At 43.6% G+C, this 14165-nt stretch overlaps 1 protein-coding gene across 5 annotated transcripts in view; it reads right to left on the bottom strand.

Annotated features, from left to right (window-relative positions):
- The window catches only part of MARK3 (microtubule affinity regulating kinase 3), a 112616-nt gene that overhangs the window by 46946 nt on the left and 51505 nt on the right, over positions 1 to 14165 (bottom strand). For all 5 annotated transcript variants that reach the window (XM_077819426.1, XM_077819424.1, XM_077819425.1 and 2 more), the window contains 3 exons: positions 11930 to 12000; positions 1162 to 1218; positions 34 to 270 (listed from right to left, as the gene is read on the bottom strand). In XM_077819426.1, the coding sequence (XP_077675552.1) occupies positions 34 to 270; positions 1162 to 1218; positions 11930 to 12000 (365 nt within the window). The remainder of the gene's footprint in view (positions 1 to 33; positions 271 to 1161; positions 1219 to 11929; positions 12001 to 14165) is intronic.

The following is a 14165-nucleotide window of genomic DNA, read 5'->3' as shown; positions in this document are numbered from 1 at the left end:
TTATTACAACAGCTAGTAGAGTAAGTAATATACCTTTAAGTTCTGTCCATCAAAAGGAAGAGATCCACTAACAAGAGTGTAAAGAATAACACCTAAACTCCAAACATCTACTTCAGGTCCATCATATTTCTTGCCTTGGAAGAGCTCTGGAGCAGCATATGGTGGGCTGCCACAAAATGTGTCCAGTTTATTTCCAACTGTAAACTCATTGCTAAAACCAAAGTCTGCTATTTTAATGTTCATATCTGCATCTAGCAATAGATTTTCAGCCTGGGAGGAAGAAAAGAAAAATACTATGTTGTGTAAATTTCATATTTTTCTACAAAAGCTATTGTTCAATTTTTTATTCATTCTTAAAGGAAAAAGCCAAAAGTGTACTAAAATTGCTTTTTTATTGAAAATAATAAAACATCTTAACAAAATTAGTAATTTTCATATTTATTTTAAAATCTCACCAGATTTATGGCACCTGTTACACTAAATAAAGCTAGTCACATGTATCATCCCTTTGGTTACTTCATGGAAAACTATTTGGTATTTCTGTAACTTTAATGTTTCCATGTAAAAAGATGAAAATGAAACTGCATCTCTCTTAAAACCTACACTTTTATCTGGTAAATGCTTACAAAAGTTTGTAGTACATAAAATCTCTACTATAAAGTGAAGATAAGATTTATGAAATGTGCCACATTTCGGTTGCAAGTAACAGCAACCTTATACAGTTATAGTATAAGGAATGGAGCAAGCTCTCTCATAATGCCACACCAACTCGTGCCAAACCTAAGAGAAGCCACCCCATCCATGATGGTGGGGTTTTTTGGGTTGTCTACTAATATCGGCAACAAGAATCACCAAGGATTTTCACATCTGCTATCCAACTGTAATGTTTTTTATCATTACCAAACTGAGCAAGATTTCAATTAGTGACCAAGAGGTCAGAGGCTCCACTTCTCATATGCCATCCAAATCCTTACATTAAGATGTATCTCATCATCTCCACCCCCAATTTTTTTAAAAAAAGAAATAGCTCCATATTTAATATATTTTAATAGCATTTAAAACATCCTGTAAGCGATAGAAAAGATTTAAAACTCTAAATCTTATAGGCACAAAGAACGAAACTATTGCACACAAACTTTGGTTGGGGTTTTTTCTACTCACCTTGAGATCTCTATGAACAATATGTTTTTGATGGCAGTACTGCACTGCAGATACTATCTGGATAGAAAACAGGCCCAATTATATAAGTGACACCTCAAAGAAACAGATGTGTAATCAGAAATTTCAATATGAGTTGTTAAAATTGACAAGTTTTTATGCATTCAAAGCCATACAACCAACCACCACAATGGTCACCATATTCAGAGTAAAGTTAATAAAAGTGTAATTAAAAATAAACTTATTATTCAACATACTGACTTCTGTTACACTTTGAAAGGACTTCATTGTTTCTGCATGGCTGATTATCAAAGGAGGGCAGGCTCACCTTTTATTAAGGTCACGGAAAGGTTTTCATTTCATGTCTTTACTCATTCACACCTTTCTGAAATTTTCAATATTGGACTGAAATTTTTCAGTCTCCGCCTGAAGATTTTTTTTTTTTTTAAAGATACTTTGGGGGGAAACGGTTCAGCGATTTGAGTGAGAGAAACAACTTGTGTGATAAGTTAGTAGGGAGTCATAAGTTACTGAAGGTTTGTGCATCATGAGCCAGGCAAGGATCTGAGCACACCTTACCTCATTTACTTTGCACTTTATGCAATGAGTAGCAAACTAAAGGGAATGTGAAAGAACTCTGGTCTTGTTCAGTGTACTTTTAGGTGTATTTCATACAATAATTTCATGACCACATTTCTCAAATACAGAATATTTTTTTCTGCAACTTTGCATGGTGGATCATATAAGGTCACAGTGAATGACTTAAATAAGGCATTCGGGGACAGTGGCATTCACAGAGTAGTACTCTAATATAAGCTGTGACGTATGTATGTAAAGCTGTAGAAAAAAATGGTACATTACACTGTCTTATTTGACACACAGTATATGATGATGTAATGAAACACTATCGTAATGCACATGAACATCGGGTCAGAATTAAGGTTGGACGTGCAATCAACTTTGCATAGTAACACTGAAAGGTCATGAAACATCAATCTTTATATTCTTTTAATTTTTTTATGAGCAAGTTTATTAGTAGGTTTCATTTGAGAAGATCACCAATTTTAAAAAGGTGAAGTAATGTTAAACTTTGTAATTCATTGCCAGTTTTCACATCAGAACAACACAATTCCGCTATAGCTGGGTAATAGTCCAATGCTCTGCGTATGACCATGCAAACAGAGTCAAGAAAGAATTTTCTCTTATTTTTTCAGTGTTCAGAATGGTAACTCAAGGTTATTTGCAAGCATGTTAGAGTAAAAATTCTTCATGTCTAGACTAGATCTGTTTGCATTTTACACTTAAATGATAGGTGTTTCATTCTGGTATTCAAATGAAAATATGTCATGTCTGTATTATAGATTACAAGAACATAAGAATGGCCATACTGGGTCAGACCAAAGGTCTGACCAGCCCAGTATCCTGTCTACCGACAGTGGCCAATGCCAGGTGCCCCAGAGGGACTGAACCTAACAGGTAATGATCAAGTGATCTCTCTCCTGCCATCCATGTCCACTCTCTGACAAATAGAGGCTAGGGAACACCATTCCTTACCCATCCTGGCTAATAGCCATTAATGGACTTAACAAGTTCTCTTTTAAACCCTGTTATAGTCCTCCTTCATATTTATGTATATCAGACAACAGCTTGGAAGCAGATGTTCTATAAAAAGGTTAACTACACAGTCACTTGTTTATTTTTCATTTACTTCTTTTATTTCCTTCTGTATCTGGCTCCCTCATTCTGTGTTCCTTTTTCTATAAGTATAGACTTTTTTATAATGCTTATTAATTTATGATCAGCTTTCTCCTCACACCCCATCCACCTGTCTACCTTCTTCTCTTCCTCTATTACTCTAGCACCACAAGCCCCAGTCAGAGCTCTACTATATTTCTCACCTCCCCAAACCATCCCCAGAAACCCTAGGTCTTCAGGGCCATCAACATGACTAGTATCTCATGCACCTCTCACTTGAATAGCGTGCAGAGACAGAATATGGTCTGATTGCTACACCATCCTCAACTGGAAGCAAACGTCACTTCTGATCCCAAATGGCCATAGAAACAACATGTTGATCATGAGATTTTCATTGCTGACATTTCTGTACTAGCTGATGCACCTGTAGACAAATTTAGGGGCTGAAACAGTGAAGCAACAGCTAAGAATGGAAAGGAAAGGGGAAAAGGGCAGGCATGGGAAAGGAAAGGAAAGGAGACCAACAGTATGAAGGAAAAGAACCCAAATTCAATGAAGAACTGTACCAAAAATGTTTTTATTTATAATTTTCTCTGGGCTGGGTCCCTTTGTTTATCTCATTGGTTTCCTTCTCCCTTCTGTTCGCATTATGAAGTTGGTGTCTCAGTCTGAGAAATCTACCTAAATTGTCGAGCTGTCACTAGCAGTTGATTTCTTACTTGTCTGATACATACTGCACTGCTGATTTAATTTGTGGAGGTTTTTTATAGGCCTAAACAGTTACAAATCTGCCCTGACATCTGCCCAATTCCAAATATCATTATGGATAACAAACAATTACTCACCTTCTCGTAACTGTTTTTTGAGATGTGTTGTTCACATCCATTCCAATCAGGTTGTGGTGCACACAGAGTCATCGGAAAGTTTCCCTTAGCAGCTCCCGTTGGGTGGGCTATGGAGCTCCCTGAAGTGGCACCAGATATAGGACCCCGCGCCTCCTCAGTTCCTTCTTGCCAGCTACTCTGACAAAGGGGTAGGCAAGTGGGTATTGGTATGGACATGACCACCACATCTCGGAACAACAGTTACGAGAAAGTGAGTAACAGTTTTTTCTTCGAATACTTGTTCTTGTCAGTTCCAATCAGGTGACTCCCAGGCTCCACCCTGGAGGTGGGATTGGAGTTAAGGAATCACTGACTGGAGCACCACTCTGCCAAATGCTGCAACATCTCTGCTGTGCTGGGTGATAGCATAGCAAGAGGTGAACGTATGCACTGAGGACCAAGTTGCTGCTCTGACAATTTCTTGTATCAGAACCTGAGCCAGGAATGCCGCTGATGAGGCCTGTGCCCTCTTAGAATGTGCTGTAAGTGCTGGGGCCGGGACCTTGGCCAGTTTGTAATGTGTGCAGATGCATTCAGTGATCCAGGAAGATATTCTTCGAGATGAGACCGGGAGCCCTTTCATCCAGTCTGCTACCGCCATGAACAGCTGGTTCGACTGCCTAAACAGCTTTGTGCATTCGATATAGAACGCTAGCGCCCGCCAAACATCTAATGAGTGCAGCCTCTGCTCTCGACTACTGTGATGAGGCTGAGGATAGAAGACAGGTAGAAAAATGTCTTGGCTAGTATGGAAGCGTGACACTATCTTGGGAAAAAAGGCTGGGTGAGACCTGAGTTGCACCTTATCCTTGTGGAAGACTCTGCAGGGTGGATTGGAGGTAAGGATCTTTAACTCTGACACCCTCCTAGCTGATGTAAAGGCTACCTTCCATGACAGGTAAAGGAGTGAGCAAGTCGCCAGAGGTTCAAAAGGCCCCCCCCCCCCCCCATGAGCCTGGCGAGGACCAGGTTAAGGTCCCACACAGGAACAGGCTGTTTAATTTGAGGATGTAGCTGTTCCAGACACTTGAGAAAACGTCCTACCAGTGGGGTTGGCGAATATGGAGCATTTGGACGCTGCACGGTGGAAGGCCAAGATAGCAGTGAGATGTACCCTGATGGATGACGCTGCCAGGCCTTGGTGTTTCAGGTGCAGAAGGTACTCTAGAATAAGTGATACAGGTACCTGGAGTGGAGGTGTGTGCTGTTGGGCACACTAGCAAGTGAACCTTTTCCACTTTGCTAGTTAAGTGCCTCTGGTTTCCTGTTTTCCTGGTTTCCTGTTGCCAAGTAGGACCTTTCTTACAGGTTCCAAGCACAGAAGTTCCATGGGGTTTAACCATGAAGCTTCCACGCCGTGAGATGGAGGGACTGGAGGTCTGGGTGGTGAAGGTGACCGTGGTCTTGAGTGATCAGATCGGGGTGGAGTGGTAATGCAATCAGGGCGTCCACTGACAGCTCCAGAAACATGGTGTACCAGTGTTGTCGAGGCCATGCTGCGGCCACCAGAGTTACCTCCGCTCTGTCCCTGCAGACCTTGAGAAGTACCCTGTGCACGAGAGGGATCAGTGGAAAGGCATATAGCAGTCTGCCTCCTAAGGGTAGCAGAAACGCTTCTGTGATTGAGCCAGGGCTGTGACTCTGGAAGGAGCAGAACATTGGGCACTTTCTGTTGCTCTGGGTGACAAACAGATTGGCTTCAGGAAACCCCACCTTTGGAAGGTGGAGTGTATGACATCCGGACAGATTGACCACTTGTGATTAAGGAATGATCTGCTGAGGTGATCTGCTAGTTCGTGCTGAACTCCTGGGAGATAGGACACCTCCAGGTGAATGGAGTGGGCGATGCAGAAGTCCCATAGAAGGAGGGCTTCTTGACACAGGGGGAAGGAATGGGCTCCACTTTGCTTACTGATGTAAAACATGGCAGTGGGGTTGTCAATCATCACTGCCAAGCACTGTCCTTGCAGCCGGGCCTGAAAAGTTTGGCATGCTAGTCGTACTACCCTGAGCGCCTTTATATTGATATTAAGGGAGAGCTCATCCTGTGACCACAGGCCCTGTGTTTGGAGATCTCCCAAATGCGCACCCCAACTCAGAACTGACGCGTCCATTACCAGGGACAAGGAGGGCTGGGGGCTGTTGAAGGGGACTCCTTCGCACACTGTCCGAGGGTTGAGCCACCATTGGAGGGACTCTAATATGTGCTCTGGCACCTTCACCACTGAGTCCAGGCTGTTGCGTCCTGGGCGAAGGCAGGCGTGAGTCACGCTTGCAAGGGTCTGAGACTCAGTCTGGCATGCCAGACCACCTAAGTGCAGTAGTGGTCGGGTACTGCTGGAGGCCTTAAATAATATCTGACATGGCTTGGAATCGGGTCTCTGGTAAAAATGTCCTTGCCTGTACCAAGTCCAGCACTGCTCCGACGAACTCTATTCTCTGGGTCAGAGACAAGGTTGACTTGTTCACATTGAGGAGGCGGCCCAGTCCTCTGAAAGTGGATCTGACTAAATGGACCTGAGATTCCACCTACTCCCTGGTGCACCCTTTGAGCACCAGTCATCGAGGTATGGGTATACGTGCACCCACCTCCTCCAGAGGAAGGCTGCTACGACCAGCATGCACTTGGTGAACGCTCGACCGAATGGGAGGACCGTGAACTGATAACGTTTGTGGTTGCCCACAAATCGTAGGAATCGTTTGCGTGCAGGCCGAATGGCTATGTGAAAGTACGCGTCTTTCATGTGGAGGACGAAGTACCAGTCTCCCGAATCCTGGGAAGGGATAATTGTGCTCAGGGAGACCATGCAGAACTTCAACTTCACCTTGAATTTGTAGAGTCCTTGCAGGTCTAGAATGGGTCTGAAGCCCCCCTGAGGATTAGGAAATAGTGGGAATAGAATCCCTTGCCCAAACGCTCCTGAGAAACCTCCTCCACTGTTCCTATGGCGAGCAGCGCCTGCAGCTCCTAGATAAGGAGTTGCTTGTGAGCAGGGTCTCTGAAGAGGGACGGGGAAAGGGGGTGAGAGGAAGAGCAGAATTGGACAGAACGTTCCACTTCTACCATGTGAAGAACCCAGTGGTCCGATGTGATTTGGGACCAAGCACGGCAGAAGTGGGATAGACAATTCATGGAACAATGGGAAGGATCTGGTGTCGTGGTAGGTGTGCTGTCCTCAGGCTCGCCTTCAAAAGGCCTGCTCACAGCCTGACGAAGGTTGGGCTTTGGCCCTGCCCAGAAGGGGGACGGGAAGGTTTGTGGCTGCCGTTCCTGCCCCATAACTATAAAAATCCTGCCGCGGCCGAGGAGGATATGGGCGCTGCTATTGCCGTTGGGGCTTGAAATGTTTTCACTGGGTTTCTGGAGTGCATGCCCAACAATTTCATAGTTGCCCGGGAGTCCTTTAAGCTGTGCAGAAGTCTGTCTGCTCCGAAAATAACCCTGCGCTTTCAAACAGTAGGTCCTGCAGGGTTTGCTGCACCTCCAGGGGCAACCCGGATGCATGAAGCCATGAGCTCTTCCTCATGGCTATTTCTGAGGAAAGAGTGCGGGCAGCCGAGTCCGCAGAGTCCAACGAAGCCTGCAAAGAGGTCCGCGCCACTGCCTTCCCCTCATCAATAATAGCAGAGAACTCGGCTCTGGAGTCTGGTGGAATCAGCTCCTTGAACTTCAACGCAGAGTCCCATGAGTTGAAGTTATATCTACTGTGGAGGACAGTTTGCTGGTTGGTTTTACGCAACTGCAGCTGAGGATACCTTCCTGCAGAAAAGGTCCATCCTTTTCGACTCTTTGGATTTAGGGGCCAGCCCCTGCTGCCTGTCTCTCTTTCTGATTAACCGCTGACACTACCAGAGAACATGGTTGTGGGTGAGAGAACAGATACTTGTACCCCTTACAGGGGATGAAGTATTTGCGCTCCACACCTCTGGCAGTAGGCGGGATTGAAGCCGGGGTCTGCCACAGAGTCTTAATATTGCTTGGATCGCTTTTATTAGTGGCAGAGTTACCCGGGATGGTCCTTCTGGAGGGAGGATGTCGACCACGGGGTCCTTGGGTTCGACCACTTCCTCTGCCTGTAATCCCATGTTGTGGGCAATCCTCTGGAGAAGGTCCTTGTGGGCCCTGTGGTCAACTGGAGGAGGGCCTGAGGTTGAAGCTCCTGCCATTGCCTCGTCCGGGAACAAAGATGAAGAGGCCAGAGGCGGAACGGGGTCCTCCTGGCCCTCCGGCTTCCTGACCTCCTCTTGGTCAGTATCTGGGGCCTCTGTAGCTACCGTAGCCATGGTGGCGGTAGCCTGACTTTGCAATGGGTCTTGCCTGTGCAGCGATCTGGGAGGCTTGTGCCAAAGTGGCCTCAGATCCCCAGGGCATAGCCCGGTCCTTGGCTGGCTGGGGTGGTTGGTGCTCAGAGGCCACCGAGCGGGAGCCCCTAGAAAAAGAGCCTTGGGCCTGAGGGTAAGGCCAGGGGGTCCAAAAGGGCCATTGTGCTGGAGGCTGTCACTGGGGGAGTGCCATGCCATTGGTGCCTACCTCCGTTGCTTGTCAGATCTGTGTTGGCTTCAACAGGAATAGAAGGAATCACTGAGTCTGATGAGATGGATCTCCACGGTGATGACCACGGAGGAGCCGAAGTGTCCTGTGCTATGGACTAGTGCCAAGCTGATGATGCGGGGGACCGGTGTCAAGGCGCTAGTGCCAGGAATCTGGTGCCGTCCTCTCTCGGATCCGGGGATAGGTGCCGCGCCATCCTCTGTGCCAGGGAAGGGGAGCAACATCCTGCTGATGCTGGGGAACCCCGCACAGAATCCAGAGCAGAAGAGCGGTGCCTTGGAGATGATGATCTGGAGTGGGGGCCGAGGCAAACGGTGCCTGACAAGAGAGGGTGAGTGCTGCATCATGGTCTGCTTGTCTCTAGACAGCACCAGAGCTCATCTCTGACCACCGGGGGCTGAGGAGCCGTCATGGCAATTAAATCTCTGGCAGCTGCAAAAATGTCCAGGGTGGAGGGTAGCTCCAACTCCTCCACCTGGCGCTGCCCATCTGAGGAGTTGCTGGACTCCGGACTAGACATTCACCTCAGGCAAACTGAAGTCAACGGTGCCAACTCTTGCTGCTTGGGTGCCGGATGCTCCTTCAAGGGACGCACCGGTGCAGCGCCTGCGGGTCCAGCTGCTTTCAGCACTGGGGACCGCCCCCTGTCGGCTTTTCTATACCGCTTGTATGGCACCGGTGAATGCGAGGGATGCTGGGTTGTCTCCTCAGCATGTGGTGCCGGAGAGTGCCAGTTACGAGGGTCTCAGACTAGAGTCCTTCCTTGGCATTCTGTCACGTACTGATGCTCCGTATGGATGCGCTCAGTGCTGGGTCCTGGTGGTCCACAGCAGACTGAGGACGAAGAGCGGATTCCATGAGCAATTGCCAAAGTTGGAAATCTCGCTCCTTTTTTGTCCTGGGGCGCAAAGCCCTGCATATCTTGCACCTTTCTGCCTTGTGTGCCTCCCCCAGATGCTTCAGAAACGAGTCATGGAGGCCACACATTGGCATAGGCTTACTGCAGGTTCTGCAGGGTTTAAAGCTTTGGGCTTGCGGCACGCCCCGGTGCCCAAGAGTTGGGGGCGTTGGGATTGGGGAAACCCTGCTCCCAAACCTTACTATATATACACACTATGTACTAACAATAACTACAACTAAACTAAACTAACCTCGCTATGTAAAGAATGCTAAGGGAAGCGCTTGCTAGGCAAGAGATCGCAGATCCAATGACCGTCACTGGTGGTAAGAAGGAACTGAGGAGGTGCAGAGTCGGCAGAGTCCTATATCCACCACCATGAAGGCGCTACTCCAGGGGGCTTCACAGCTGACCCGATGGGAGCTAAGGGAAAAGTTTCCGACGACTGTGTACGTGGCGCGCACACTCCTAACTGGAATTGACATGAACAAGCACTCAAAGAAGAATATTAACAAACAGCCCTGCTTCTAGAGTTTCTCAGAGAAGAGGCAGAAAGATTAACGAAAGCTACTTTCTAACAAACTAATGCAGGCGAGGAGTAGTCCGGGGGCATCAATTACCTAATTTGCTCGTTTCCCAAAAGGCACAAACTTGGGTTCCTTGTTTTTTCATTAATTTTTATTCATACATCTCACACATTGGAGAATTTTTCTGCTGAGGAAGGATGATCAGAGCAGACTATCAACCCAGAGGCCTGAGGGTAGGACAAGGGGAAGTAAATTGTATGAAGAATCCAAAACATCTTTAAAGTGCAAATATTTGCTCTCTGAGGCACAAAAGCAGCTTAAAATGGACAGCAGCAGAGCATGGTTATATTTTTGGCATTTGCACACTTTCATACTTCACCTGTTAAACATGCGTTCTATGCATAATACATAAGCTATTTACTGCAGCATAATCAGCCATGGCCACACTTTTTCAAAGTAGAAGAAAAACCTGGATGACAGCAAGGAAATTGAGCATGTACCAAAATATTGCTCTTATTATCCTGTGCCCCCAAATGACAGTGCCATGATGGAAAATGCTCACTCAAAAGGACTATATGATTAGTAGAACATTCTAAAAGTTGCTGTATACCTTCAGGTTTTTTTTAAATACTATGAGACAGGTTTCTAGAACTGGAGTTCAGTGACCTCTGTTTTATAAACTCTTTGGGGAAAGAGTGGCTTGGTTCAAATTCCCTTTCAGAGAAGTCAGTGGACTTGAATAAAATAACTGGGATTGAAGGATCAACTGTACACAACATTGTAGATGAAGTAATAAAACATGTAAGTACTGTGACAGGACATTTGAAAAAAAAAATCTCCTGATTAAGAACAATAGCCATGGGGAAGAGTGAACATACTGGTGAAGCAGATTTGACCGCTGAAAATTAGTATTAGGCACGCCAGTGGGTAGAAAATTCCCTGATCCTTTTGAATCTTAGAAAAACTTTATTTAAATTACTGGGTTTGCATTTGAAGGATAACCTTTCGGATTTAAAAAAATGGTACAGCCCAATATCTGAGATGGGAATGACAACTCCAGAAGCTAATATCATTGAGACTGTAAGGGACAGAGGGCAAAAGCAACACACACAAAAACTCTGAATTTGAAGGGGAGATTTTTCTGTCTTCCTGAATTTAAGCATAGGAACCTGGAATACAGCCTGTTAAACAAAAACAATACACGCCAGGGTTTTGTGAATGAGTGGCAGAAATGGCTCTTAATGCCTGTCAATCTGCACACTACTCAAAGAATATCTTCTGGGATGTGATGTCTGCCAGCTGGATCTTGCAAAAGATTAAGGAGGATACTGCAAGACTTAGGGAGGATTCAAATGAAAAGAGAAATAGTGCTTTCTTTTATTGATTTTATTTTTGCCTCCTTATAATGGAAGCTGTCCTAAATAATACTGCCCTTTTTTCCTATTAGTGTTTATTGCGACTGTCACATTTACTTTAGTGAGGTTACTGTTTGTATCAGTTAAACTTCTCTGCACAGTACATTTCCACAGAAACATATTACACACATTCAAATATTAGATACAGGGAATAAGCGAGTTATTCCTACTTTTCCACTATTTCCCAAATAACTAATGGTGGACACACTATTCTATTCAAGACAGAACAGACAAGCATAAAGGTGTCCATTTATGTTACGAGATTTACTTCATGCAAAATGTCCTTAACATAATTGAAACATTAGATTGTATGTAAAATTATATGATTTTCTTCAACAGCTGTGCTTGTTCCCTCTGTGCTATCAGATTTTTAAAATGAAGTTAACTCCTGATCTTTCTTCTTAGATCACTGTCCACAGATGGTATGCCATGGAATAGATCATCAACAAAAGCTGGTAAGGAAAATAAAGACTGGGGAATAACAGTACATTTGCAAATAAGTTTTCAGTTTATTATCCATATTCATTATTGTTTATGATGTCATTTATGTCATGTTTTCTGGCACATGAACTGGACTAAACATCACATGCTGTACTGCTGACATCCCTGTCCTTAATTGTCATATATAATTTAGCACTCTAGATTCACTTTTTACAGGAATCTACTAGTTTTGCTGTTATTTAATGCAACAAAAAGTCAGCAACAGAGCGTGCTTGAAAGCACCCATGGGAAAGCTCACTGTCAACTGTTTTTTAATGCTAAAGTTGAGGATTTAAGAGCTGTTAGTCTATCATACATACCTGTCTAAATTTAGCTCTTGCTTCCTTTTCCTTCATTCTTCCATGTGCAACAAGATAGTCAAATACTTCACCTGCAATTGAAACATATCAAAGATTAAATGAGAACTGTTGAATATTTTAAAATACTAGCTAGTTAATTTCAAAATCTAGGGTTAGTTTCGTAAATGTAAGAGTAACATATATTGTATGAGCTACATAAATGTCAGAAATTTGAGCTAAATTTGAGATTTCAGTTAGAATGATTTTTCACATGAATAAACAATCATAACAGGGACTAACTTTTTATTTTTGCAAAAGGTTCATAGCAAGAGCCCAGAAGAGTGATTTACTATGATGTCATAATTTCACTGAGAAAAGAAAAACTTTAAAAAGAACTAGCTGGGTGACCGAATGTAAGCAAAATATTTGTTTTCAATCATTTATGGTAGAAAATGAGCAGCATGCCTTTCTTTACAAAAAAAAAGTCCTGAATTCCTTTCAGATTTCCATTAGAAAAATATCTGCTGTATCACAGAGATAGACTGTCATAAGCCTCATCTACAGTACAAAAATGTTTAAAGGATCTTGTAAATATGGTTGTAGCCTCAGAGTGTTATAATATAGTTAATCTAAGTGTACAAAAATTATATTACAATGATGCAAATCCCTGTTTCAACCTGTGGTTGAAATAAAATGGGATCTTTATTATAAAAACCATCCAGACTGATGTGATGAAGGAAGCCAGAATTTAATCATCATATATAAGACATTGAAGAAAAGCATCCTGGCATAACAGGTCCTTGGAAGACTTCCAAAATGTGAAAGAAACAATGCAACATGTCAAGGGACATTTGAAGGACATAGTACTGAAGAAAAATTGAAAAGGGCTGCATTTTTAAACAGTCAATTAATGTCTGGCATTTTATAACTAGCCTCCTTGACTAGTTTTTAAATGTTGCTATCTATCCAGTGAAATATCGACTTGTTTGTCACAGTGTGACTTAAATGTTTTTCTACTGAAAAACTGTAAGCATTAGATATGGAAGAGGTAATGCTTCCACATACATAATTAGGTCTTTAAGTACAAATAAATCATTTCATTTAAATAATCTAAGATTTTAGGAGTTCAAAGATCAAATCACTATTTTAATATTTATATACTCTCAGATAAGTTAGAGAACATTTTTCACATTATGACTTCAAAAAAGGAAAAATATATAATTAAAAGTACTTTTAATTTTGAAAAAGTCACAACCTGGAATCAACTCAAACTGATTTAAGTACAGAATGCACAACAGACACTACAATAAAGAATACAACATCTGACAAAAGGAGTCTGCGGGAATGGTTTGATAAGTTTGCATCTTCTGAACAGATTTTTTTTGATTTCCAGAGTAGCAGTTAAAATACAACAGTCAGTGATAACTCCCTGAAATATATCTTACAGCTATTTCTTTTTAAAGTATTAGTAAATAAAAATTCATAGAAATGCAGGGGATCAGACAAAGAAAAATTCCAACCCTGTTTATCGGAAATGTTTCAGGAATATAAAAAGCAGAGAAAAACAGTAGTTCAAATAACCGAGGGAGTTACTGAATATTTAACTTAAGTTGAGACAGATGACTAAAATGTAGATAAAGGGGAATTTTCGGAATGGAATCCATATTGGGGCACAGTCATCTGCTATTATATTTTCATGTAGCATATTCCATAAGTATATAATAGTACTAATGGCTTCTGTGCCAAACACACAGGTCTCTCATTTCAGCTAAAAGGAGCGTCTCAGGCCTGGTCTACACTACAGAATTAGGCTGATGTAAGGCAGCTTACGTTGACCTAATTATGTCAGTGTGTCTACGCTACAGCCTTGCTCCTATGGATGTAAGTGTCCTAATACACCGACATAATAATTCCACCTCCATGAGAGGTGTAGGACTTACACTGGTGTAGTTAGGGCAACGCAGTGCCCGTGTAGACACTGCAGGTTACTTACATCCGCTGTTAGCTGTCATTCTTGTCAATTTCACAGCTCCCTGTTGGAACTGTGAAATTGACAAGAAAGCCGGACTTACAGCTTGGGCTGTCACCCTAGGGCAGATGGAGGGCTCCAGCTAGAGCCCAGCTGCCCCCGGCTCTCTGCTCTCAGTAGCACTACTGCCTGGGCTCCTGGCTCCCCACTGGGAGCCCAGTAGTCAGGTAGCCAAGAGCCTGAGGGCGCAGCTGGGCTCCTGGCAGGGAGCAGGTAGCCAAGAGCCTA

Source organism: Eretmochelys imbricata, chromosome 6 (assembly GCF_965152235.1).
Source record: "Eretmochelys imbricata isolate rEreImb1 chromosome 6, rEreImb1.hap1, whole genome shotgun sequence".
Classification (NCBI taxonomy): Eukaryota; Metazoa; Chordata; order Testudines; family Cheloniidae; genus Eretmochelys; species Eretmochelys imbricata.
The sequence above is the reverse complement of the archived record's forward strand: the minus strand, read 5'-3'. Positions and strand labels throughout refer to the sequence as shown.